We start from the raw sequence: 26,878 nt of genomic DNA on the forward strand, positions 1-26,878 counted from the left end.
AATGCTCCCGAACCGTGAACACCCCTACCCAAAACCCTCTCTCTCTTCAGACCTGCATCATAAACAAAATAATGATGCAAGTGTCTAGTTGCAGGTCTATTGATAAAAAGAAATTAAAGTCACCTGATTATACTTTTAGAAAGGTCCATCAGGACACCTTTACACCATTTCTAATTTTCTTACACTATATTTGGTTTGAAGGAAAAGGTAAGAAAAGATAGAAAAACCTATACAAAGTTTGTAAAAGTTTTCTTATCTTTCCTTTCATTTTCTTTTCCTATCTTTTTTTACAAACCAAACATAACCTAGAAAAATTAATATAAAAAATTAATATAACAGAGATCTGCTCAAAGGCTCATAGTATAAAAAATCACTAAATTAACAGAACTTCAATATTATGATAAGAGCTTCACACATTTATGCATGCATTCCACTTTATAAACATAATAAAACCGTATGGTGCCAAGATGCATTTCTCATTGGTCCCTTTGTATTTTTTATTCTTATATCCTCCTTTTTCAGCCTTTATGAGTAATTCTTGGGGTGGCAGATTTCACCAAAAAAAAGTCATCAAACAATTGTACCATGCTGGTACAGCCTAAGAGAATGGCACTTGAAAACCCATTTCAAGTTGTAAATCCCACCAACCCCACCACGGTGTGAATGCATTATCACAAAACTCATTGTCATTGAAGTCATTTTCGATCTGCTTCTCATCCTCTTTATTTTCCATTGAATATTTTTTATTAAAATCTGTGTGTAGATATGCCCCATAGGTCCCCCCTAAGCCGCCCTTGTAGTGAAGACCTCACACTGCTAAGGTATACACTCATCTCCCTTGGACTGCTTCTGTCCTTTCCTTATCCACCAGTTTCAAGCTATCAACATCAAATTATCAAAACACCACCAGATAAGTACAGCATTGAGTCCCGCAAGGGGTGGGTGGGACTCTATTGTGATTTGTCATTTCTGGCTTTGTAGTTTTGTTTTTGTTTTTCCATCTAGCAAAGCGATTTTTATTCGTTAAAAAAACAAGGAAAAAGATAAAAAAAAAAAAAACAGAAAGAAGCAAGATGCAACCAGTCTGACAGACAACGCATTTCATCTTCTCATTGCCCACAAGTGCCCAACACGCTGCTTTTATCCCTCCATGCACGCCTCTTTCTTTCCCCTTTTTGGATTGCAAAGGTTTTAGGGGCGCTGATTAGCTGATTACTTGTTTGGTTGACGATTTTCGGGGCGCCCAGCCCCGGAGTAAAGCATAAAGGTGTGTTCAGTCATCAGTGTTTCGATTTTGTTTTTCTAATTATTTAGTTTTTTTTTTTGGTTTTTCTATCATTCCGAGTTAGTTTTCTTGTTTTTATTTTCTGGGTTTTCAGGAAAATGTATTCTGGGATTAATTCGCTTGATGGGAGCGTTGGCCATGAAGATTTACAGGGATCTTTTGAAGGCACTAATCTCCCTGGTGATGCTTGTCTGGTTCTTACTACCGATCCCAAGCCTCGCCTAAGATGGACTGCTGAGCTCCATGAGAGATTCGTAGATGCTGTTACTCAACTGGGTGGCCCTGACAGTGAGTATTGTTCATCTTGTCTGTGTTGTTGGTTTTCTCTAATTTCATTGTTGTTCTTTTGTTCTTGATGAAATGGCTTGAATTTCTTATTCTTTCCTCTCTCTCTCTCTCTCTCTCTCTTGATTATGTTTATACTTTTGTTTCTATTGTTCACAATGTAGCTTCTTGGGTTCCCCCGCCTTCTCTATCTATCTATGTAGCTATTTCTCTGTCTTTTTCTTCTTTTTTCTTTTTTACTTTTTAAAGTTGTGATGATGTCAAGGAAATAAGTGCTTATGGTGGGAATCATCATCTTTTTCTTTTACTTTTGATGGATCACCATGACTTTGAGCACTGATGTTCTGAATTTTACTGATTAAGGGGCGTGCCTTTTCTTTTCCTGTCGTGGGTGATTAAATTGATTAAATAGAACGGAATGACTAAACGGGATTTATGTAGCCGACCTCATATAGTTGGGATAATGCTTAGGTGATGATGATGACCTTTGTGGATACAATTTACTATTGTTCTCGAGGACTCTTCCTGGATGGTGGTTATGTTATCATGTCATGCATCTGTCATCTGTGCTGTTTGAGTTATTACGGGCTTAAGGCCTCTATGTCTTTCATCATCTCGTGGTACCTATTTTTCATGTTCACTGTGCAGTTTTTTACGTTTAGAAACAAATACTGGAATGATGAACTTTCCAAAGCCAAAGGATCCATTTTTTCATTCTTCTCTTTTTTGGATAGTAACAGAACTAATGATTGAAATGTTTTGGTTTATTCTGTTAAACTCTACAAGAGCATCTTACTCTGCTTCCTCACTTTTCTGTCCTTATTCTCCCTGTTTGATCATGTGTGTCCTTACTTTTCATTTGATGTATGCTTGCAATTGGTTGTCTTGGGATCATATAGGTGTCTATGGTGTTTACAAACAAATACTGTAGCACTTGAACTTTTGAAACTAAACAATCCATTTGTTTCTTTTTTCTCATTCTTGGGCAGTGACAAATTAAAGATTCAAAATATTTTGTTTACTTAGCTAAACTCTAGCTCTACAAGAGTGTCTTACTGTGCTTCCTCACTTAAGTTTCTCTCCTTACTCTTCCCATATGATTATGTGCATCCATCAGTAAGAGCGAGTCCTTATGTTTCACTTGATTATGAATGCTTGCAATTGGCTGTTGAAGTCTTGAAGAATCACATAGGTGTCTTTCAGTGCCTCTAGTGTGTCTTTTACAATGATGGATTTCACCAAAGAGAAATTGGGAAAAAAAAATGTAATTAAGATGGTGGCTCCAATAAATCCTGATTCTCTTGCGTAGGTAATCTAACTGTATAAAAGCAGAACTATTCTTCTGTCTTTACCTTTGAAGAATATTGTAATATCTTTCAGTAATGTATAAAAAAAAGAGTATTCCAATTTCCAACACTAGGTAAATATTCTTGAAGCATGTCTGTGTTTTAATCACAGTCTGAGGTATAATTCTGATTAAGACACATAGTAAGTGTTTACTCTTTTTATGTGTTTGACTTGGACAGAGCAAATAAATAAATGCATTTCTTGAATTCCTCCAATTTCTCCACTACTTTAAATTCTGATCCGATATGCACTAAATACTGTGATGTGATATTTAATCTATCTATTGTGAACTGGCAGATATCATATCAGAAAAGGATAGGGTTTTCAAAATCTAATCAATTCAAGTCATGCTGTAAACCAAGTACTGCCTCTTCCTTGAAGCTGGAGGGGCTTCAGGGGAAGCCTGCTTAGATGGCTGGCAGAGCCTTGAGAGCCTGTTCAGATCACTTGGGAAGAAAGAGGTAATATGCATCTTTTCAAAGCAAACCCCGACATTTTCCAAACAAATGCTTCTTGGAGATGCCAAAAGAGAAAAGAGAAGTAATGATAATGCAAAAGCTTGGTAATGTCAAAATGTTCCCATTATTTTTACCATCTTCCACTATTTGAAAACTTTGAGTTGTCACTTGATAGCATTTAGTCAACTGCTATTTAGCAACTTTGGAGACGTGACCTCTTAAACAACTTTTAGGAAACAATTAATGTGGAAGCTACTTATCATATCTGCTTACCTATCATAAAATAGTGTTGTAATGCATGAAATTAAAATCTTTCACATTTGCTTTGTGATAGCATTAAGTAAGCTGTCACCTCATGGCTATTTTGGGTATCATTGAGATTGGTTATGATGCAACCTCTTAAGCCAATATGTGGAACACTTGGATAGATGGAAGAAGACACGTTGGCAGATGATATATTGGGTTTAAAGAAAGTGGTGGTGGATGCAGATGGAAAACTTTGCGATAGACTAAGGATTTTGGATGCATGTTTAGAGGGGATATTCCATGGAGGTGGTTAGGCGAGAACGAGGAGAGTCAATTTCTAAAGAGGAGGGTTGAGATTTCTGAAAGTGGGAAGGTGAACAATCATTCAGTTGGGGGTGGGGACACAGGTTGAAGATGAAGGTAAGTGTGGAATTTTAAAGGATTCAGGGTTGAAACCAGGGGAGGATTTTAATAGTTGGGTGGTAAAGTGATGGTTTTGGGGAATAGCAATGGTCGGGCCAAGTGTAAAACTTTTAAAAATTTTGGAGTGGGCTTTGCTGGTGGACCAGGCCTCTTCTTGCCTTTCTCCTCATATGTGTTTCTTACGTAGGGATAGTGGAGAGACTCTCTCACATTTACTAATCTTTTGTTCCTTTGTACAATGTATTTGGGAGCTTTTTTAGGTTGGATTGGTTTGAAGGTGGGTTACTTAGGCTAAGGCTATGGATTTCTTCCCACCCCTTGTTTTGCAAGTGCATTTGCAAATGAATTGGCACATCTTTTTACCCACTGCAATCTCACTTCCATTCCTTGAGTTAGTCACTTCTATTGTCCTTGTTCATTGATATATGCCCGCATGCCCTCATCTTCCTTCCTTAACCATCCTATTACCACCTTTGAATCTCCTTCAATGACCAACCTATTGATACTTAGTTCCTTATCCCTTTCACACCCTCTATCAAAGCCAAAATTTCTGCTCTCAGTGAATTCCCAACACCAATTGGATTAGAAAATAAAGCTAAGGCCGAGCCTTCCTCCAACCTAAAAACACTAGCAATCCCTGAAGGCCTTGGGTTACCTTCACTGCTGCCATCAAAATTTAGCTTGATAAAACCTGGACAACGTGGAGACCAAATAGGGTGAACAACATGCCTCACTGCTTCTCTCCTTTTTAGCAAAAATTCTTTGGTTTCTTTCCTCCCAAATTGTCCAATAAACCACTGCCCTTGTACACCACAGTATTCTTCCCCTCTTCTTTGTCCAACTACCGATTTGGTGGGGGAATTCACCTGAAACCTAAGAGAGAAAGAAACCTGACCGAAATAGAAAAAACAAAGGGGTAGGATATTAACAAGTGGTAACAAGACTCACCATTGACTTTACAAAGAATACGCTAGTTAGGAGACATGCACCAAAAAGGCTTCTTTCTTTGAATTTTATCACAAGTGTTAATTCTTTCCAAGACTGTTTCCTAGCATAAGTGCCCCAACCCTTGGTGGAACTGGTTTCCCCCAAACCTCTTTAACAGGAAAAGAAAGTCCAAGACTAGAAGAAGGTTGTGTTAGGGCTTTGAAGAAGGATATACAAGTACAGGAGCTAAAGGGGGAGGGTGTCCAAATCCAAGAGTCCACCTTAGGGGGATCCAAGAAAACCTTTTGAATTTGAATCAAAGCTGAAACATTTTCCACCTTTGATTCTCTTAGTCCTCATCTAAACCCCAAGTCCGAATTAAGCTTAAGCCCCAACCTTGAAGAAGACAAGAAAGTGGAAACAGGCTCATTTTTGTAGCTAGAAAGGGAATATAAAGAAGGGAATTGATCTTTAAGTGGTAAATCCCCCATCCAAACATGTTCCCAAAATCTTACCAAATTCCTAGACCACAAGTTATGCCTAATAAAGGGTAGGAAAGATGGAAGGATGTCATGAATAGCTTTCTAAGGTGCTGCATTAGTTGCTTGAGCCAAAACTCCTGCATCCCAACCATTAGCTGCCAACCTATGGATGATTAAAATCATCTTTGTCCATAGTTTATCCTTATCCATCGATAATCTCTACAACCAATTTTCTAGTAGAGCCATATTCCTCTTTTGAATATTCCTAATCCCTAAACCACAAGATTCCCTACTTCTACTTACCACTTCACATATTCCTTTCCAGGTTCCCACAAGAAATCCCTCATTAACTTCTCTAGGCTTCTACATATCCTTACAGGAATCTTGAAGACTGATAGGAAGTAGATAGGCAAATTGGCTAGGGTTGATTTGATCAAATCCTTAGAAAGAGAGATAATTCCTTTTCCAAGAGGTTAACCTTTTTGTAAACCTGTCCACCACTAGGTTCCAGAAATTCACATTTCTTGGGTTTCCTCCCAAGGGAATCCTAGATAATTCATTGGTCACTGGGAAACTTCACAGCCCAAATTGTTGCACACTCTAATATCTCTCTTTCATCCATATTGATACCCACTTTCAAATTCCTCACCCAATTCGTATCATCTCCCTCACAAAATAAAATGGTGTCATTAGCAAATTGCAAATGGGTAATAGGCACTCTCCCCCTTTCCACTCTCCAACTTCTCACCAAACCCCTCAAATCTGCTCTCTTGATTAGGATGCCTAGTACATCAACTACTAAGGTGAATAATGAGATAAATGGTCCCCTTGTCTAATTCCTCTAATAGTTGGAAAGTGGTCAACAACTGTACTATTTACTAAAATTGAATAGAGGCAAGTACTTGTGCATCCTTTAATCCACTTACACCACTTATCTCCAAATCCAAAATAGTCTGCCAAATCATATGCTTTCTCCAAGTCAAGCTTACATATTACACCTTTCTTTTCAATTCTTTTCATCTCCTCCACTCTCATTGGCAATGAGGATTTGGTTAGTGATTTGCCTATTCATAACAAAAACTCCTTGATTTGGGGAGATAATGGAAGGAAGAATTGATTTAATTCTCCAAGACAGCACCTTGGCTATGATTTTATACAAGCTATTAACCAAGCTAATGGGTCTAAAATCCTTAGGCTGTATTGCCTCAACCTTTTTTGGGATCAAAGCAATAAAGGTGGAGTTTAAGCCTGGATTTATTACCCCTCTACTAAAGAATCCGTTAGACACCCTTAGAATATCCTCTTTTAAGATGTCCCAACAGCCCTGGTAAAGAGCCATTGAAAACCTATCCGGACCTGGTGCTTAAGCTCTATTTATCGAAAAAAGTTCCTTTAACTTCTCTAAGTCCACACACAATTAAACACAAGTTGCAAACATTTTCATCAAGACAACAATGCTATTAGAACAACTTTTTTTTATTAGTAGAAATATAATTTTTTCAATGAAACTTAAGGTTTACAAATAAATGGGTGTAGGATTCACCCCAATAGTGCATGAGTTCATGGTTCTACCCAAAACAAATGTTGTCTTACAACCCCTTGTTTTGCCCAATGATGCCCAACAATGCATGAGTTCAAGAACAATCATCCCATTTGCTATTCTTCTCACCCACTTAAAGGTCACATTTAGCCCCCTTCTTAAGTTCTCAATCTCCCTAAATTTATGTTGGAGTACCCATGGGATTTGGGTATTACAACTTGTCTAGGAAATGACTACTTGAGAGTCCCCTTCCACTTCTAAATTGTGGAGCCCAAGTTGTTTAGCAAGTTTTAATCTCTGCAATAAGCTAACCAATTCTGTTGTTAGTGCATCACCATAGTCCGGTGGTCCTGAATACAAAGCCACCACTCTTCCTTTTGAGTTCCTGAAGACTTCCCCTATCTCAGCCTGTCCTAAATTTCCCAGTGTTTTAAAAGGCATGGGAGGCGTGGCTCCCCCAAAATGCCCTAAGGCGTATGCCACAGGTGTTGACATCTCTGAGGTGTACGCCTCAGGTGCAATAGGTGTACGCCTCATACGCTTTTTTTCATGAGGCGTGCTAGAGGCGTACGCCTCATGCACCTCATGCACACCCCATGTAAAAAGACAGAAAAACAAAGAAAAAAGAAAAAAAAAAAAGGAAAGGAAAGAAAGGGAAGGGAATGAAAAAGAAAGAAAAGAAAAGGAAAAGGAAGGAAAGAAAAGATTTTTATTAACTAGTGATATGCATCTTTATTCTTTTTAATATAAAAGTTTTTTATTAAAAATAAAGAAAAATGAGATCCTCCTTCTTCTCCCTCCTTCTTCTTCCTCCTTACCCCCTCCTCTTAAGTATGCTTACGCCTCTTACGTTCTGAACCATGCCTCACACCTTTAGGTAGTGGAATGCTCACGTCACGCCTCCGTGTTTTAAAACATTGAAATTGCCAACAAATCTTCCATCAGTTAGAATCTGTCCCTCCTTTCAATCCCTTGTGTTCTCCTGTTTCTCTTCTATTCCTTCTCCTTTCTCTCACTTTTCTTCTGTTTTGTAAACCTAAAACCTATTAGGATTCAAGATTGATTACAATCTTGATCTTCTACTTGGTATCAGAGCCTATCTAGGGCTTCTCATGTGTGTCTAGTCCAGCCGACCACATGAAGACTAGCTAGGGTTGGAAGCTTATGAAGAAGTATTCGGTGGCTGAATCTTGGAGATTACCAGGAGAGGTTTGCAGTAGTTGAAGACTTGCCGCGACTTGCAGAGTGTTGGTAATCAGGAAGAAGCAGCGAAGGTCTCAGGTAACCCTGAAAGGCAGTAAACCGAAATCCATAAGTAAGTTTTTTTTTATTGAGTTTCGAAGACTGCAATCAGTTGAGATAGGTTGGACCTATCTGGAAGGAGAGGCTGAACTGTTTTTAAGTTTGTTTCTAGGGTTTGACTGTTGGGCCGAAAACCCCCCTTCTCAGAGGTGATCAGTTTTAGGGTTTCATATTGCCCTACGACAAGTCCCACTTGTGCGAATTGCTTGGAGAGTGCAGCTGAGAACTTATTTCAGACCTACAGTTGAAACCTTAATTTTGCTCTCGCAGTAGTGGGCCCCACACTAGTGATTTTAGAAAATAGAATCTCAGATTTCGGATTAGATCAGATTTCAGATCAGATCAGATTTCATATCAGATTTGTGTTGGTTTTAGATCAGAGATGGAGTTTACTCAGTTTTCTGGTATAGTGGCTCTAACAGTTTGTAGCCACTGATTCTTGATCAAAGATGGAGTTTAAGGGTCAGGGAGAAAGTAGTTTTAGAAACAACAGTTATGGTAGTGTATTTGAAATCGGGTTTCAGATTACAACTATGAGATTTGATGGGTCAAATTACTTGGAGTGGGCTCAATCAGCTATTATGGCTATTGGAGGAAGGAGAAAACTGGGTTACCTCTTGGGAAACGTGAAAGAACCTTCCAAGGAGGACCCAACATACACCAAGTGGGTTCAAGAGAACTATTTATGGCATGGCTGTGTAATTCTATGCAGCCACATATCAGCCGAAATTACTTGTGGGAAAAGACAACCAAAGAGATATGGGATGTTGTGAAAGAAACATATTCCCAATCCCTTAATGTTGCCAGAGCCTATGAACTGAAGTGTGAGGTGAACAGCCTTAAACAAGGAGAGAAGCTAGTTTCTGTCTACTTTTCTACCTTGAAATCCTTGTGGCATGAGATTGATCATCTAGAGACCCTTGAGTGGGAGAGTCCCAAAGATGCACAGACTCACAGAAAGCAAGTCGAGACGAATAGGGTATTTGAGTTTCTGGCTGGTTTGAATTCAGAATATGACATTGTGCGACAACAGATATTGACAAGAGATAGTGTGACCCTTTCTCGAGCATACTCCCTGGTGCATAGTGAAGAGACCAGGAGGAAAGTCATGATGCAGGCTCAACCCTCTTTCCCAGCCTTGACAGCCATTAAACCTAAGCAAAGGAATACTTTGCTCAGCCATTGACCTCCTACCTTCTTAGCCATGGAGTTATTCACCAGAGCACTTGCTCTTATACACCACTGCAGAACGGCGTTGCCGAAAGGAAGAATAGGCATATCTTGGAGGTGGCTAGAAGCATTATGTTTACCTCCAATGTACCTATTCGCTTCTGGGGTGATGCTATCCTCACGGCAGTTTATCTCATTAATCGAGTTCCTTCCCGGGTTCTTGATATGAAAACCCCTTTTTCCCTTCTATACCCAGACGAGGAGTTGTTCATTGTTCCCCTTAAAACCTTTGGTTGTACCTGTTTCGTTCAGCTTCTTGGGCCTCATCATTCCAAGTTTGAACCTAAGGCCTCCAAATGCATTTTCCTCAGTTATGCACAAACTCAAAAGGGTTATTGCTACTATGATCCAGTTTCAGGGAAAAGGTTTGTCTCCATGGATGTCACCTTCTTCGAGGAGACACCCTATTATCCTAGGGTTTCTCCTCAGGGGGAGAGCAGTGAGAGGGGCTGTTTTGAGTTTCTTTCCTCAGTGGGAGAGCAGTGAGAGTGGAAGTGGGGCTGTTTTGAGTGGGGCTGTTCCTTTACCTATTCCACTGGGTAATGAAGGTTGTAGTGGTGAGGGTGGTCAGAGGGAGACGGAGTTGAGACTCTATCACAGGCGATGCAGGCAGGTTGATCCTAGTCATCGGCAGTCCCGACCATCTCCAGTTCCTTCCGCGGCTCTAGATCCAGAGCCTACTGAGACACCTCCCACTGTTGCCACTTCCCCTCTTGTGGATGACCTTGATCTCCCTATTGCCATTCGCAAAGGGAAATGACATTGCACCACTTCTACAGCTCACAACATCGCATAGTTCTTATCCTATGATCATCTATCTCCATCTTACCGGTCCTATCTCACTTCCATTGCCGATGTCCCTATTCCAAGAACTGTGCAAGAAGCTTTATCAGTTCCAGAATGGAAAGATGCAATGCAAGTCGAAATGGATGCCTTGTTGAAGAATAATACTTGGGCACTGGTTGACTCACCAAAAGGAAAGAAACCGGTGGGATGCAGATGGGTGTTCACTGTGAAGCATAATGCCGATGGCTCTATTGAAAGGTACAAAGCCCGACTGGTTGTAAAGGGGTTCACTCAGACTTATGGTATAGACTACTTGGAGACCTTTGCCCCAGTAGCCAAGATGACCACCATCCGATTTCTGTTATCCCTTGCAGCAAATCATTATTGGCCCTTGTTTCAGATGGATGTTAAAAATGCCTTTCTGAATGGAGACTTACAGGAAGAGATCTACATGCAGTTGCCTCCTGGATTCTATGATACAGAGACAGGTAAGAAGGTTTGCTGGCTGAACAAGGCATTGTATGGTTTGAAGCAGTCACCTAGAGCCTAGTTTGATAGGTTCAGATTAGCCCTTGGAAAGTTTGGTTATGTACAGGCTCAGTCAGATCATACACTATTCATCAAGAGGGTGGAGTCCTCTCTGACACTACTTGCAGTATATGTTGATGATATTGTGGTGACAAGAAATGATAGTCATGAGATTGAGTTCCTCAAACAGCTCCTTCATCAAGAGTTTGAGGTGAAAGATCTTGGTGCACTACGGTACTTTTTGGGTATTGAGGTTGCTAGATCCAAGTAGGGGATTTTTATCTCTCAGATAAAATATGTTCTAGATTTGTTGGCGGAAACTGGAAAGTTGGGTGTTAAGCCGATTGATACACCCATCGAACAAAATCACAAGATTAGTGCAGAGGGCGGGGAGCCTCTTGAAGACAAAGTTATGTTCCAACGGTTGGATGGAAAGCTCCTATATCTCTGCCTCACTCGGCCAGATATCAGCTATGCAGTTAGTGTTGTTAGCCAGTACATGCACTCCCCTAGAACTTTTCATCTTCTTGCGGCAGAGAGAATATTAGCATACTTGAAGAGATGCCCGGGTAGAGGTATACTGCTCAAGAACAATAATCACATGAGGGTGGAAGTCCATACAGATGCTGATTGGGCTGGGAGTGCTGATGACAGAAGGTGTACCTCTGGATATTGTGCCCTTGTGGGAGGTAACCTTATCTCTTGGAGGAGTAAGAAGCAGAGTGTTGTTTCCTGCTCCAGTGCTGAAGTGGAATACAGGTCAATGGTTAACGGAGTGGCTGAAATCTTATGGCTGAGGTCACTACTTGAAGAGTTGGGTATTGACTATGAAAAGCCCTTAATGCTGTATTGTGATAATCAGGCAGCTATTAATATAGCCCACAACCCAGTGCAGCATGACTGAACTAAACATATCGAAGTTGGTCGGCATTTTGTGCGAGAAAGGGTCACATCACAAGAAGTGTGTCTTCCGTACATCACATCTAATATGCAGCTCACGGATATCCTCACCAAGGCTATACCAAGGAAGAAGTTAGAGACAAATCTATCCAAGTTGGGAATGATAGATATCTACTCCCAACTTGAGAGGGAGTGTAGGGAACACTGATGTGGGCCCCACAGCAGTGGTCCCCACTGTGTTCGTAGGACAGCATGTGTAGTTATTTGTTTCAGTTATAATAGTGTCAGTTTGTTAATTCAGTTGTTATTTATTCAGTTTTTATTTACTTTATTTATCATGTAAGTACTAAGGGCAGATGTGTCCTTTCCATTATGTACTGAACATAACCTATAAATAATAAGAGAGTGGTGGCAGCAGATCTGTTAGAATCTGTCCCTCCTTTCAATCCCTTGTGTTCTCCTGTTTCTCTTCTATTCCTTCTCCTTTCTCTCACTTTTCTTCTGTTTTGTAAATCTAAAACCTATTAGGATTCAAGACTGATTACAGTCTTGATTTTCTACTAATACAAAGCACAAAAGAACAGGAAATAAAGAGATGGGATATAGTTTCACCACTGTCCTTGCATAAGAAACACATATATGAGGGAAAAGACTCTTATTCAGCCTTTTTTTTTGCAGCACATCACAATTGTCTTTCCAAGAAAGACTACCCAACAAAGAGCTTGAAGTTTAGGAGGAATAGGCTTGCTCCAAATTTCTTTCACTGGGAAGTTAACCCCTAAGGTATTAGGCTGTATTAAAAAATTGAAGAATGAAGCACAAGTGAATTCATCCATAGGGGAGATTGACTACACTCTAGTGTCTTCCAAAGAATAGTCCAAAAAAAACCAACTCCAGTCTAATCAAAGTAGGATGAAAGATTTTCATTCCAAATCCCTAAGGCTTCTTCTAGATCCAAATTCCAAAGTCCCAACTCAATCCCGAATCAGAGAAAACCACAAACTTTGAGATAGGTTCAGACTTGTAATTGGACAATGCATAGAGCAAAGGGAACTGGAGTTTTAAAGGGATATCATCCAACCACAGATCCTCCCAAAACAAAACCTTTAGCCCATTCCCCACATCATGACACATAAGGTTGAGGAAAGAAGGATATACCTCAATCAATTGTGTGCCCTCTGTGGTCACCGCCACCCCTGGGGTTTTTGAAATTAAACTTCGATGGGAGTAGTGAAGGAAACCTGAGACCATCAGGTGTTGGAGGTGTAATCAGAGATGAAAGTGGGAAGGTGGTTGCATTATGCTCAGGTCCCATTGGGTTGGGTGATTCTCTTAGAGCTGAACTGTTTGCTTTGTTAGTAGGGCTAAGGAAAGCAAAGGAGATGAACATCCAAAAATTGATTATTGAAGGAGATTCACGGCTAGTGTTAGATTGGTTAAGGAGGGGTAATAGTTTTTGGATCTATGCTAATGAGAGAAGAGAGGTTAAGTGGTTGCTGAGGGGAGTGGAAATTCAGGTTCATTGGGTGAAAAGAACTGCAAATGCCTTTGCTGAGAACTTGGCAAAACAGGGGGTGGGTAGGGGTCAATTGTTTTGGGCAATTTTGTAATCTTCTTGTTGTTTTAGGGGAGAGCTAAGTCTTTTTATCTCTTCTTGAAATATTGTATGTATTCTTGATTTCTCTTAATAAAATTGAATTCTGTTATTGATAAAAAAGAGAAGGATATACCTCTTGAATTTCCTTCTAAGATGAGACTCAGGTTGTATTGAGGCTACCTTTGCATCACAGCCATTGTCCAACATTCCATGTATGCTTCTGATCACCCTATGCTAGAGCCTATCTCTTTTCAGAGGGAATCTCCAATGCCATCACCCTAAAAGATCTAAATTCTTCTAAATGAAGTTCCCTAACCCTAATCCCCCCTTCTCTTTAGGTTTGCTGACTTGCTCCCATTTCACCAAGTGATCTCTCTTCTCTTCCCCCAATTCTCAAAGGAAATCCCTCGTAATCTTTTCAAGTTGCCTAGCAATTTTAACAAGGATGCGGAAAGTAGAGAAAATAAATTGGAAGATTTTCCATAGTGGCCTTAATCAATGTTATTCGAAATATAATTTCTTTTCCATGTTGCCAGCTTCTTGGAAAATCTCTCCACTAGTTTCTAGAACCTCTCAGATCTTGGGTTTCCACCCAAAGGGAGACCTAAGTATTCTATGGGCCAACTCCACTTCACAACCTAGCACCTCAACTAATACACAAATAGTCTCTTCTTGCACATTTAACCCACAATGCAACTTTTCCTTAAATTGATCCTTAAAGTTAGAGATACTCTCAAACGACCATCCCCTTCTTGAAGCCACTTGCATACAGATTTCTGTCTCCAAGAGATTCTTCTTTACGTAAGAGATCTTTCAACTCCACCTTCAATTTCCATCTCTCCTTTCTCTCCTCTTCACTTATCTCTCTTTGAGCTTCTTTTTGGTCTAGGGCCTCAATTTTGGAGGAGATTTTATTTTGAGCTTCTTTAATTCTTCCAAAGTGGTCCTTGTCCCAATCCTTAATCTTCCCTTTTAAAGCTTTTAGCTTTCTCATGAATCTAACACCTTTCTTTTAGCTTCTTCAATTCTTCCGAAGTGGTCCTTGTTCCAATCCTTAATCTTCCTTTTTAAAGTTTTTAGCTTTCTCATGAATTTTACATCTTTCTTTTTGCTCCTCGGTCTCTCCTCCTCCCACCAAGCCTTAACCCTTTCCTTGAAAGAGGGGACCTCCAGCCACATATTCTCAAAGCAAAAAGGTGACGATCCACCATACATCAAGTACTGACCTAAACAGATGGGATAGTGATCTGAAGTTACCTAGGCAAAGTTCTTGCTGTTTAGTTCTTTTTTTCCCCATAACACCTCCTAGTCAACCGATAACAAAAATCTATTAAGTTTGGAACAAATTGTATTGGCTTGAAAATTTGACCAGGTAAACTCTGCTTGTAGCAAGGATGGTTCTTTCTGTTCAAAAAACTATTAAGTTATTGAATTTCCTCATACTAAGGGTGTAGCCCTGATCTGGATTGTTTGTTTCCCTCGAGAATCGAAGAACATTGAAATCCCCAGCAAGACACCAAGGCCCCTCTCACAGACCTCTTAACTGCACTAATTCTTTTGAACTTGGTTGTACACATTGGTCATCGCCCATTCCTTCCCATCACAAATTCTTTTGAACTTGGTTGAGACCTCCCTATGAGTTCCTCCAGGCATTTCGCTTCCTCGCGTCTCCATATTGTTAGAATTCCACTTCTATTAGAACTCATTACTGTACTTACTATTCACCAGAATTGTTGGATCACTTGTTTCTTGCATTCAGCAATTAGGGACACTCAAGAACAACCGAGGGAGACTATCCCACATCAGTACAAGAGATCAAGTCCTGTTGTGCACTCCCTTGAACCATTGCTGGCCTCAACAGATCACCATCAAGGATTATCCAGTTTGAACCAGTGAGAGAACTTCCTTTTCTGCACTGTCAATCCCTCTACATGCTACGATCACTGGAGGAACCACCCAGAACTAATAAACCTTGGTCTTATGACCAAGAAAGAATAAATGAGAAGAGAGAAGAAGAGTTGACCAGATAAAAAACTATAATCCTTCAACCTGCAGAATTGATGGATCTTGTAAACAAAAAAAAATCTATGCTCTTCTAAAAGAAGAGTTAGAGAACAGAGAAGCACATAAGAAGAAGAGAATGGCAAAGAAAGTAAGAGACAAAAAGCATTTTGTCTTGGGTATATGGCGGTGCCCACTCTAATTTTATTAAGAGCATTATAATAAAAAGTGAATGAACATAGCTACCCTTGTGCCTAAAAGTTACATTATGTTGCACCTTATGACAGATATGTTACAACTTTGACATATACTTTAGCTGTAGGAGACTATGCGACGTATGATCAATTTCTTTTTAAGTGTTTGCATATCTATCCAGGTCTAGTTGAACTTAAGAGAACTTAACTGTTATAATTTGGTGGGCTAGAGAGTGGTTAGTGCTTTTCTGAGGAAATGGAATGTGGATATAGATTGTTTGCAGGAGACTAAGAAACAGGATATGGAAGTGGATTTTATGAGAAACATTTGGGTTCCTAGGCCCTGCAATTGGATTTATTTACTGACAGTGGGACGGTGGGGGGAGTTGTTATTATTTGGGACATTGATCAGATCAATGTGAAGCAAAAGGAAGTGGGTCATTTCTCTGTCTATTTGTTTTGTTTTGTTTTTTTTTTTTTGGATAAGTAGAAGTAGGTATTTATTAAAGAGCAATAAAAATAGGCAATACAAGCATCCCCAGAGGCATGAGGTGCTACCTCACACAACAAGCAAATTACAGTTGACAATTACAACTGAGCCCAATACAAATTATCCCTATTTACCCCTTGTTTAGCTAACACATCTGCCATAGCATTAGCCGTTCTCCTGACGCGAAGTATTCTCAAATTCATTTTTCTGGTTAGCCATTTAAATTTCTTCATCACATCCCTAAATCACCAGGCTATACTTATAGACTTTGGATCCTTCAGCCATCCTACCACCAATTTTGAGCCCTCTTCAATCTCCACATTTGTCAAGCTCAAGTCACTTGTGATCTGTATCCCTTTCAAAGCAGCAATCAGTTCCACCCTAATGGAATCCCCCACTCCCACTGGACAAGTGAATAATGCAATGATATTTCTGTCTCTATTTTCTCGGTTGTGGTAGGGAGGGGGGTGTCAAATTGATGCTTGTCTCAATTTATGGCCTAATGTGGATAGTCTGAGACATTTAATGTGGAAAGAATTGGATGATCTAAGGGGAAGATGGAGATGACCATGAATGTTGGGGGGGAACTTCAACACTATAAGGTTTCCACATGAAAAGAAAGGGGAATCCATAAGAAGTGGGGCTGTTAGGCTGTTTGCTAATTTTGTGAACAGGTGGGAATTGGTAGCCTTGCTGTTCCTTGGTGCAAATTTTACATGGACCAACAACCAGAAGAACCCCACTTTAGCTTTGTTGGACAAGTTTTTGGTGTCTACTGATATGGAGGAGTTGGTACCCAAATTAGCTCAAGAGGCATTGCCAGGACCCCTATCTGATCATTCTCCTATAATTTTGGATTTTAGGGGACCAATTTTAAGCTTCCTTCATTAGGTTTGAATGTTTATGGTTGGAGGAGGAAGATTTTGTTGACCAATTAAGGATGTGATGGGGGGAATTACACTATAGGCACTGTCAACTTCATCATGGAAATGAAATTGAAGGAATTAAAAAATAATATAAAAAAATGGAGGTAGAATACTTTAATAGCTGTTGGGAGTTGGAAGTCAGTGTGTTTGAAATTCATGGTTGAGGTAGATAGAACTGAGGAAGTGGGAGTGGTCAAGAAAGGAGAAAAGAATTGACAGGATGGTCTACCAAAATTTCCATTGCTTGGTAAGAATGAGGAGACAAATCATTACAAATTTATGTAAGTACCTCTATTTTTTTATTTAATAAAAGTTTGGGGCTGGAGAGGGAGTGTGATTGACTCTTCTCCTCCTCCTGCTTCTTCTCTCTTCACTTTCTCTCATAGTCTTTCTTTTGCTGTTTTTACTGATAAAACAAAAGAATTAGTTACTGGATAGTTTTCTTCTAAGGAAACAAGAGTGTCAAGGTGTATGAGAGGGAAAGTGAGGAGAAAAGGAAGATGTCTGAAGTGGAAAGATTAAAAATTGATGTTGAGAACAGTATAGATTTTATGCTGATAAGAAAAACAACATTGATTTCATTAGTAGAAGCTAGAGGAGGAAAGGGGCAAAATTGGAGAAAGTCAAAGTTTGTGGGTTAATCAACACATTGGAATGAAGATTATTAGCTGGAATGTGAGAGGTTTGGTTGAGTGCGAGGAAAAGGAGAGTCATCAAGGACTTACTAAGAAAGGAGAAACTCGACATTATTATGTCTCAAGAGTCAATATTAACAGAGTTGGATAGACGTTGGACCATAAGTGCATGGAGATCTAGGGGTATTACTTGTGCTTTAGTCTATTCATGGAGTATTGTTACTTTGTGGAATAATGAGGTGTTGGAATGTGTGGAAGAGCTAATTGGGAGATTTACAGTATCGGTCAAATTTAAAAATTTGGGCGATGGCTTTATTTGGGTGTTAATAAATATTTATGGACCTAATTCTTATAGGGAGATGAGTGTTGTTAGAGCTCTATGTAATTCTTGGTGTTTGGGAGGGGACTTCAATGTCATTAGGTCTCCCATGGAAAAAATAAACTGCACCTGCAAATAACTACAAGTATGAGAATTTTCAATGTTAGCTCCTATAATCTTTAGGAGATTCCTCTACTTCAGGCCAGCTTTACTTGGTCCAACTTCCAAACCAATCTGTCTTGCTTGAAATTAGACAGCCTTACCTAGGGTAACTTGAGACCTCTACTTCAGGCCAGCTTTACTTGGTCCAACTTCCAAACCAATCTGTCTTGCTTGAAATTAGACAGACTTTTCACTTTAGATTAGGAAGATCATTGGGTTGGCTTGATGGCTAGAGCCTTACCTAGGGTAACTTGAGACCTTTTTTTTTTATAGTAAAAAGAAAAAAAAAGGGTAAGTTCAAACCATTATCCAATCAAGTTAGGTCAAGAAGAGGTAGTAGGAGGTCCTACCCCCTTTAATTTGAGAACATGTGGCTAATCCATCCAGATTCTTTATTCAAAAAGTGGAAGATTGGTTGAAGGAGGAGTTGGTTGGACCCAAACGGAAGGGAGTTAGGTTTCATAAGAGGCTACAAAAGTTAAAATTTAAAAGTTAGAATAAAGGAATAGAATAGGGTTCACTTAGGGTGATTAGAGGAGAAAAAGAGAGTATAACAACTCAAATTGAGTTGCTGGACAATAAGCCATCTCAAGAAATTCTTTCTGAGGAGGAGAAAGCACAAATGTGTTAACTAAAGAAGGATTTAGAGGACTCTCTCTTAAGGGAAGAAATTTGTTGGAGGCAGAAGTCTAGGTACAAATGGATAAATGAAGGTGTTGGCAACATGGTTTTTTCATACTATGGACAATGGGAGAAGGAAAAAGAATTTTATTGCAAAATTAGTAAGAGAGAGAGAAGAGGTCAGAAATCAGAAGGAAATTGTAAATATCTTTTTAGAGCACTTTAAATTAATTTATAAAAGGCCTGAGGAGATTTGTATGGAAGTAGAGGGTTTAGATTTGGCTCGTTTTGGACAAAGATTCTAGATTGCTATTGAAAAGGAGTTTTGAGGCTGAAGAAATAAAAAATGCTATTTTCTCAATGGAGATCAAAGGCTCCAGGCCCAAATGGCTTTACCATGGCTTTCTATTAAGATTGTTGGGAGATCATTAAAGATGATCTTGTGGAAGATTTTGATGAACTCTTTGAGAGGAAAAAAATAAAGACTGCAAGTCCAAGGGAGCTTAGGTCAATTAGTTTGGTGAACAATGTTTATAAGATAATTGTTAAAGTGCTTTCTCTAAGAGTCAAGTGTGTAATCCCATCCATTTCCATACCAAATCAAGGAACTTTTATTTAGGATAGGCAAATTGTTGATCAAATTTTGATTTCCAATGAATGTTGGAGGAAAAAAGGAGGTTTGTAGGTAGAGAAGTTGTTTGTAAATTGGATGTTGAGAAATCCTATGATCTTGTGGGCTAGTTTTTTTCTAATAGAGGTTTAGAGTAAATGTGGATTTGGGAAGAAAGGGTGCAAATGGATTTATGGATGTTTACAAACTTGTCATTTTTCGGTCCTTGTCAATGGTGTAATTTAGGATTACCCCCCCTCTTATAGAGGTCTTAGGCAAGGGAACCCACAATCCACTTTCCTTTTCACTCTAATTGTGGATGTGCGTAGTAGGTTGATCTCTAGAGCTGATAGGGAAGGGATGTTTAGGGGTTGGATAATTGGAAGGACTAATGTTGTGGTTACTCACCTCTAATTCGTTGATGATATTATAATCTTCAATGATGGGAGCAATTTAAGGTATGTGAGGAGATTGAGATTGTTGCTTAAGTTGTTTGAGTCATTTTCAAACTCAAGAATAAATTTTGAGAAGAGTTTTGTAGCTAGGGTAAATTTGGAGTATGAATTAGGTGCAGTAGCAGAGGTGTTTGGGTGTACTATGAGGTTTGACCTATGAACCTAGGTCTTCCTTTGGGAGGCAACCCAAGGAGTGATGACTTTGGATCCTTGTCTTAGAAAAAATATGAGAAAAGGTTAGTAGCCTGGAAATGTAACTACATCTTGTTGGGCGGAAGGATAACTTTGATTAAGTTTACTTTGGCCAACCTTCCCTCGTATTACCTATCACTTTTTGGTAGTGGATAGAAAATTGGAGAAGTTAATGATGCATTTTTTGTGGGAGCTAGGGGAAAGAAAGAAAGATCATTTGGTGAAATGGGAAACAATTTGTAGGAGCAAGGAACAAGGAGGTTTATGAATAAAGAATGTTACGTTTAAGAATTAAGCTCTATTAGGAAAATGGTTGTGAAGGTTGCCTTTGTAAAATGAAAAGTTATGGCGCAAGGTGGTAAAAACTAATAGGCAGGCATATATGGATTGTTGGCAAATGGCTGGGATGCTGGTGTATCTCCTCAAGCTACCTTGCTCTCTCCTTGGAAAGCTATTCATGCAGTTCTTCCTCAATTCTTAAGTTGTATCTAGTATGATATCTATTATGGGAATAACATTTTGTTTTGGGAAGACCTTTCGGTGGGTGAGGTGGCTCTTAAAGATGCTTTCCCTTCTCTTTATATGGTTTCACGTTTTAAGAAAGAGCTTATTTCTAAATTTTGTTCCTTATCCGATGGGATAGCCTGGGTTTTGGCTTTTAGAAGAGGATTGAGCGAGGCTCAAGCATGATAGATCCCTAAGTTTGATGACAGGATTTGGACTCCCAATACAAAAGGTATTTTCTCTTGTGCTTATTTTCTTTTTAGCCTTATGTCACAGATTAATACCCCCTCTTCCAAATTATTAAACAATGCTAAGAAACTAAGGTTACAGACAAAAGAATACATTCTGAAGTTGTCATGTAAACGCTATGATTCAAAACTTAATGATAGAATGAGATAGGTAAACAGATAAGGTAATATATTTCATTAAGTCAGATTATTAAATCAGATTTGTTGAAAGTCTTTGAGGAGTTTCATGAGAGGGGTGCCTAGACCAGAAGCCTCAATACTACTTTTATTTATCTATTATTTTAAACAGGTAAACAGGTAAGGTAATATATTTCATTAAATAAAAGCCAAAAATATACAACTAGCCCATGTACACAGATGCTACACAATAGGATTTTACAAAATAAAGAGGCAAGACGTGAGTGTATGATGAAGAAAACAAAGATCAAGTGTCAAAATTCTATCAAATGTCTTGGCTAGGAGGATGAAAATATTAGGGAATTCATGATCTCCAATTCTAAAGGTGCTTTTGTGGGTAACCGACAGATCTTGGATGGAGTTTTCATTTCCAATGAGCTCATTCATTTGAAATTGAGGAGTGGAGCAGCTGGTATTTTATGCAAAGTGGATATGGAAAAAGCATACAATCATGTGAATTGGTGTTTCTTGGACTATGTGCTTATGAGAATGAATTTTGGGTCCAAGTGGTCCAACCGGATTAAGATTTGTATCACTATCCCCCTCTTTTCCATTCTTATTAATGGGAGCACTCATGGGTCCTTTGTGAACTCAAGGGGACCCATTGTCTCCTTTCTTATTTATCTGCATCACTGAGGCCTCGAGGTTGGTGACTTGGGAGGCGGTGGAACCATGGAAGGTAATCTGCTCGATGGTTTCGAAACATAAAGGATGGAGGGTGGAGTGGCTTTAATACAATTTTCTGATAACACTTTATTGCTCTGTAACGATTCTATAGAGGAGCTGGAGATTTTGAGAGGGGTGCTAACTTGGTTTGAGATGGTTTCGACCTTTCTGGTTTGAAAATCAATTTGAATAAGAGCGAGATTATGGCTGTGGGGCAGTGTGGAAGTCCAAGAATTAGCTGAAATTCCGGGTTGCAAAATTGGTAAGCTTGCTACTAAGTACCTTGGTCTCTCTCTTGGACCAAAGTGTATCTCAAAGTCTATTTGGGACCTTGTTTTAGAAAGAATAATAAAAGATTATCATCTTGGAAGGCTAAATATTTATCCAAGGGTGTTCTTTCCTCTTTGCCAACCAATTATCTTTCTTTGTTTCCCATTCCATCCAAGGTGGTGAGAAGTGTGGAGAGGAAAATGAAAGATTTTTATAGAGTGGCTGGAAGGAAGATTCCAAGATTCGTCAAGTCAATTGGGAGAAAATTTGTAGGCCTAAAGAAAATGGGGGATGGGGATTAGGAAGATTAAGGAAAGCATTATCTCCCTTCTTGGAAAATAGTTGTGGAAATTTTATGATCAGAATGAGAGGCCTTTGGAAGGAAGTAGGGGTGTAAACGGATTGAATTCGAATCGAATCAGGCAATATTCGAATTCGAATCGAATAAGGTAATTTGATACTTTACGGATATTGAAAATCAATATTCGAATTCGAATTTGATTAAATATTTGAATATTCGATTTGATTTGATTTGAATTCACCAATTAAGTTTTATTTATATAAATTATATATATAATTTAATTATTATATATAAATTATATAAAACATTTAAATATTTTATATATTATATATAAGAATTAAATTATTGGTCGAATTCGAATATCAAATCAGGTCATATCCGAATTCGACCAATTATGATATTCGAATTATCCCAATTCGATTCGATTATGCCAAATCTCGGATTCAAAATCGGATTTTTGAATACCATTGACACCCCTAGAAGGAAGTGATTGAATCCAAGCATGGCAGGAAAGAGTTGGGTTGGATAACTAGGGAGATGACTTCCTCCTATGGGTGTGCTCTTTGGAGAGGGATCAGCAAAGCTCATGCAGAGTTCTCAAAGTGATAAAATTTGGCATTGGGGATGGAAGTAGAGTTGGATTTTGGTCTGATAGTTGATGTAATGACAGCCCCTTGAAGGATATTCCTGCAGCTGTTCAGAATTGCAAGCAACAGGAATGCCCCTGTGAAGGACAAACTATGAAATGTGAAATAATAATCTAGTGTAGAGGCCTGCTTTTAGAAGGAACTTAAATGATTGGGAGCTTCCTGGTTTGATGGATCTTCTTCAAATGCTGAGTAGGATTACAATTGACCCTACTCAAGGAGATAAGAGATTATGGAGATAGGAGAAATCAAGAGGTTCTCTGTTAGATTTATATTCCATGGTAGCAGGTGGGGAGGTAGGTTCTTTCCCAGAAGGTCTAATTTGACAATCCCACGTGCCATCAAAAATGTCTTTTTCTGGTGTGGACAGTAGCACTAAATTCCTGTTTAACCCAAGATAACCTGATCAGGAGGGGCATGGGGCTGATAAATGATATCTGCTCATTATGCAATGCAGGAATGGAAAGCACTAATCATATATTCATCCATTGTAGGATTGCTGAAATCCTTTGGCAGTGGGTGAGAAACATTTTTGGTGTGATATTTTGTAATCCAGAATATGTGGAAGCCTTTATCAAGTGTTGGAAGATCAAGGGTCTTGGAGAAAGAAGGATATACAGAAAATTGCTTTCTCTGCTGTTTTCTGGACCTTGTAGATGGAAAGGAATTCCATGATCTTTAAAAAGAAAGTTGAATCAGATGACCGTGTTAGCTAAGTTGAAGGCCAGAATTATTTCTTGGGCAGGTGTGAATAGAGCTTTTTATAAAGTTTCATATGATGCCTTTTTTTTTGGTAAAAGATTTCTTTTTGTAAATCCTGAAAGGACCTGAATTATAAGGTTGTTTTGGTTGAGAGCTGCATGTATATCCTGTATACAGGCCCTTGTCTACAATGATCTTTGTTGATTAATGGATACCTATAATTTACCTTTTTAAAAAAAAAAAGACTTGTCAGAAAAACAAGACGACTTTTGGGTGGGCAAGTCATTCTTTTAGAGATTGTTGTGTATAAGAGCATATTTAACATGAATACATATTTGATCAATCTTTTACTGTATTATATTTATTTTATTGAACTTTTTGCCATGTCATTGTTCTTGTTCTGAAATTTACACAAACTTCCCCGTATCATATTTATGCCATATACATATTTACTTTGTTCTCCCATACTTCTTTGTGTCATCATCATCCATATCTGATTATCATAATTCATGGTAATGGTATATTCTGATCTGATCGGAGATGAGGACTCCATTAGGCAACAATTATGCTTTGATACAGGGTTCCCTTGAGGGAGTAGGGAAGATCTCTCTCTCTCTCTCTCTCTCTCTCTCTCACTCTGAGTAGAGACCTTGACTTGGCTAGTGACATTGGAATAATTTTAACCTTGGGCTAAAAGACAATATATTTGGGCAAGTGGTGTATATTGTGCATAAATGTGTATATGGCATAAGTGACACGCGGAGCTTCTTTCTCCTTGTCTTCCAAGTGAACACAAAATTCCAAAATCTCCATCTTTGAAGTTCCTATTGAAGATTGACTAAAATATAGGCTTGAGCATAGATGCCGAATCCCATGGAGATCATCCAGATGCAGTCACTTCATTTGCTATTTTTAAGGAAACATGGATAGAATGAAGAAGGTTATTTGTGGGTGTGGTGAGACTGCTTCCTAGGGTATGTATGGATGTTTGTCCATGCATTAAGGATATAGAAGTATTTGTATCAGAAGACAATTGGGTGAAAGTTTTTAGGAAGTGATGATATATATATTTATTGTATATCTTTTTACTTTTTTGGGATGCAATCTATCTTGAATTCTTATCACTCCCTTTACCTGTAGGCATCAATAAAGTTAATTTCTCACTTACAAAAAAGGAAGATGGTTTGGGCATACTGGAGCCTATTTCCATCTTGATTTCAGAAACGAGTTGCTGAACTTAATCATATTAACCCTTTATTTGATCTTTTTGGTTCTATTAATTTTAGCCATCCCACTCGAGTCCTGCATCATTCCCAACATTATATTGTTACCCTGGTTCTGATTAATGTTTCTTCAGATCAACAATAATAGGAGCCTTTTATATAAAATTGCTTAGTTCCCCTTATAATTTGACCAGACTTTTTAAGTTGATTCCCATTCTTTCCCTATTTGTTTTGCAGAAGCAACACCTAAGACTATCATGAGAACAATGGGTGTAAAGGGTCTCACCCTGTATCACTTGAAGTCTCATCTACAGGTCTGTTTCTCTGCATTGCCTATCTTGGAAACTGTTTCCCTTTTGTTTCAGAGAGCATAAAGATGATGAATTTTATTCTTGATTGTTAGAATATTTAATTATAACATCATTCTAATAGATTTTATTTTTTCCATATTTATGTATTTCCTTTTCTCATATATTTGGGATAAGGCAGGGATGATGATGATTTATGTATTTCCTTTTCCCCACTATGGTTGTCAGCATCTAGATAAATTTGCAAGGCTAAGAACTAACTTTAGGTGCATTCATAAATAGAATTGTTTTCTGCAAGTACTTATACTTCATTCTTTTGTTAGAAATATCGACTGGGGAAGCAATCCTGCAAGGAATTTAGTGACAGCTCCAAAGATGGTATACATCTTTTTTCTCTTTCTGAAGTACAGAAGTTTGTGCACTCACCTCTATATATGGTTATACCTTAATGTTGACATTTTTTCTACTTGCTCATGATCTTGAATGGAAACTTCAAATTGAAATGTCTACGAGCTATATTTTGCTGAATGGATTATTTTTGTTTCCAATTGCCTGCTTCTGTTATGGCATTGTCTTCCTTTCTCCAGGAACCACATCATGTGGGTTATGCTGGCTAAACAAAATGTTCACTCATTCTGTAATATTGCATGGGTTTACAGCTTCTTGTGTAGCAGAAAGCCAGGGTACTGTTTCATCATCTTCATCAGCATCATCAAGAATAATGCCTCAAGACTTGAATGAGTATGTTATGATTCTGTTTCATACTTACTACCATCTTATCTACCTTCTCCTCTTCCATTACTTGCAATATTTTGGCAGTGGTTACCAGGTTACGGAGGCATTGAGAGTCCAAATGGAAGTCCAAAGAAGACTGCATGAACAGCTAGAGGTAGGTAGTCTTTGTTTCCCCCACTTTTCACAACACATTCTAATGGTGATTTTCCTGACACCAGGTCCAACGCCATCTTCATCTTCGGATTGAAGCACAGGGCAAGTACCTGCAGTCTATACTTGAGAAAGCCTGCAAAGCTCTCAATGAACAGGCAGTTGTATCAGCTGGGCTTGAAGCTACTAGGCAAGAGCTCTCTGAACTGGCAATCAAGGTCTCAAATGACTGTCTGGGTGTGGTTCCACTCGATACCATCAAAATGCCTACCTTGTCTGAGCTTGCTGCAACTCTTGAAGAGAAATCTGCTTCTAGTGGGCCAGCTCAGGTTGGTGATTGCTCGGTTAACAGCTGCCTGACGTCGACTGGGAGCTCAGTATCACCAATATGTATGGGTTCACAGGCTGCGGCAATGAACAAAAGGCCAAGACCCATGTTTGGAGGTGGAGATTCACTATCATGGGAGAGTGGCATGCGGCAAGATGTTGAATGGATGATGACTAGTATTCGATGAAAGGTAAGAACAGCCCCACAAGGAAAAAAGGGTAGTAGTTCCTTGGTGACTGATCTAACTGAGCCTTCTATTGTGCCAACTGTAACATCAACGGTCTGTATATTCTCTGAACAGATCCTTGTACTTTTTTTTTTATCAGAAAGAGATTTCGTTATAAATTTAGAAAGATACAGAATTGAGTAACCTTGGCCCCCGGCTACCCCACTAGAATTTAGAGTTTGCCAACTATCGACTTTTAATTATCCAGCCTTACAACTGAGCCCAGAAACAATGTTCCCTTTTAACACCCTGTTTTGCTAGCTGATCTGCAAAGCCATTTGCCGCTCTTGGAGTCCACTGTATTAACAACTGCATGTCCTTGGAAAAGCATTTAAACTTCTTAATTTCTTTTCTATAGAGCCAGGGAGTCTTTTCATTTTGCTTTAACCAGCTTGTGACCACTTTGGAATCGCCTTCCACAACCTGTTTTCTCACTCTCAAATCCACAGCCT

General features: G+C 38.9%; 1 protein-coding gene across 4 annotated transcripts; it reads left to right on the plus strand.

The window, feature by feature from the left end:
* The first annotated feature begins 560 nt into the window (after positions 1-560).
* On the plus strand, positions 561-26,553 carry LOC148865266 (protein PHR1-LIKE 3-like). 4 transcript variants are annotated; one of them, XM_088976416.1, is made up of 8 exons: positions 941-1,267; positions 1,380-1,573; positions 3,215-3,479; positions 24,917-24,993; positions 25,311-25,365; positions 25,575-25,728; positions 25,807-25,876; positions 25,941-26,553. In XM_088976416.1, the coding sequence occupies exons 3-8, from the start codon at positions 3,437-3,439 to the stop codon at positions 26,385-26,387; spliced, it is 846 nt and encodes a 281-aa protein (XP_088832542.1). In that variant the 5' UTR covers positions 941-1,267; positions 1,380-1,573; positions 3,215-3,436; the 3' UTR covers positions 26,388-26,553. The 4 variants fall into 4 exon arrangements, with proteins under 4 accessions (XP_088832541.1, XP_088832540.1, XP_088832542.1 ...); XM_088976415.1 differs by lacking the exon at positions 3,215-3,479 and having other exon boundaries at positions 561-1,267; positions 25,647-25,728; XM_088976414.1 differs by lacking the exon at positions 3,215-3,479 and having other exon boundaries at positions 799-1,267.
* Positions 26,554-26,878: the final 325 nt, after the last annotated feature.

The sequence above is a fragment of the Nelumbo lutea genome, chromosome 3 (genome assembly GCF_056320005.1).
Source record: "Nelumbo lutea isolate HS-2025 chromosome 3, American lotus-T2T, whole genome shotgun sequence".
Lineage (NCBI taxonomy): Eukaryota > Viridiplantae > Streptophyta > Magnoliopsida > Proteales > Nelumbonaceae > Nelumbo > Nelumbo lutea.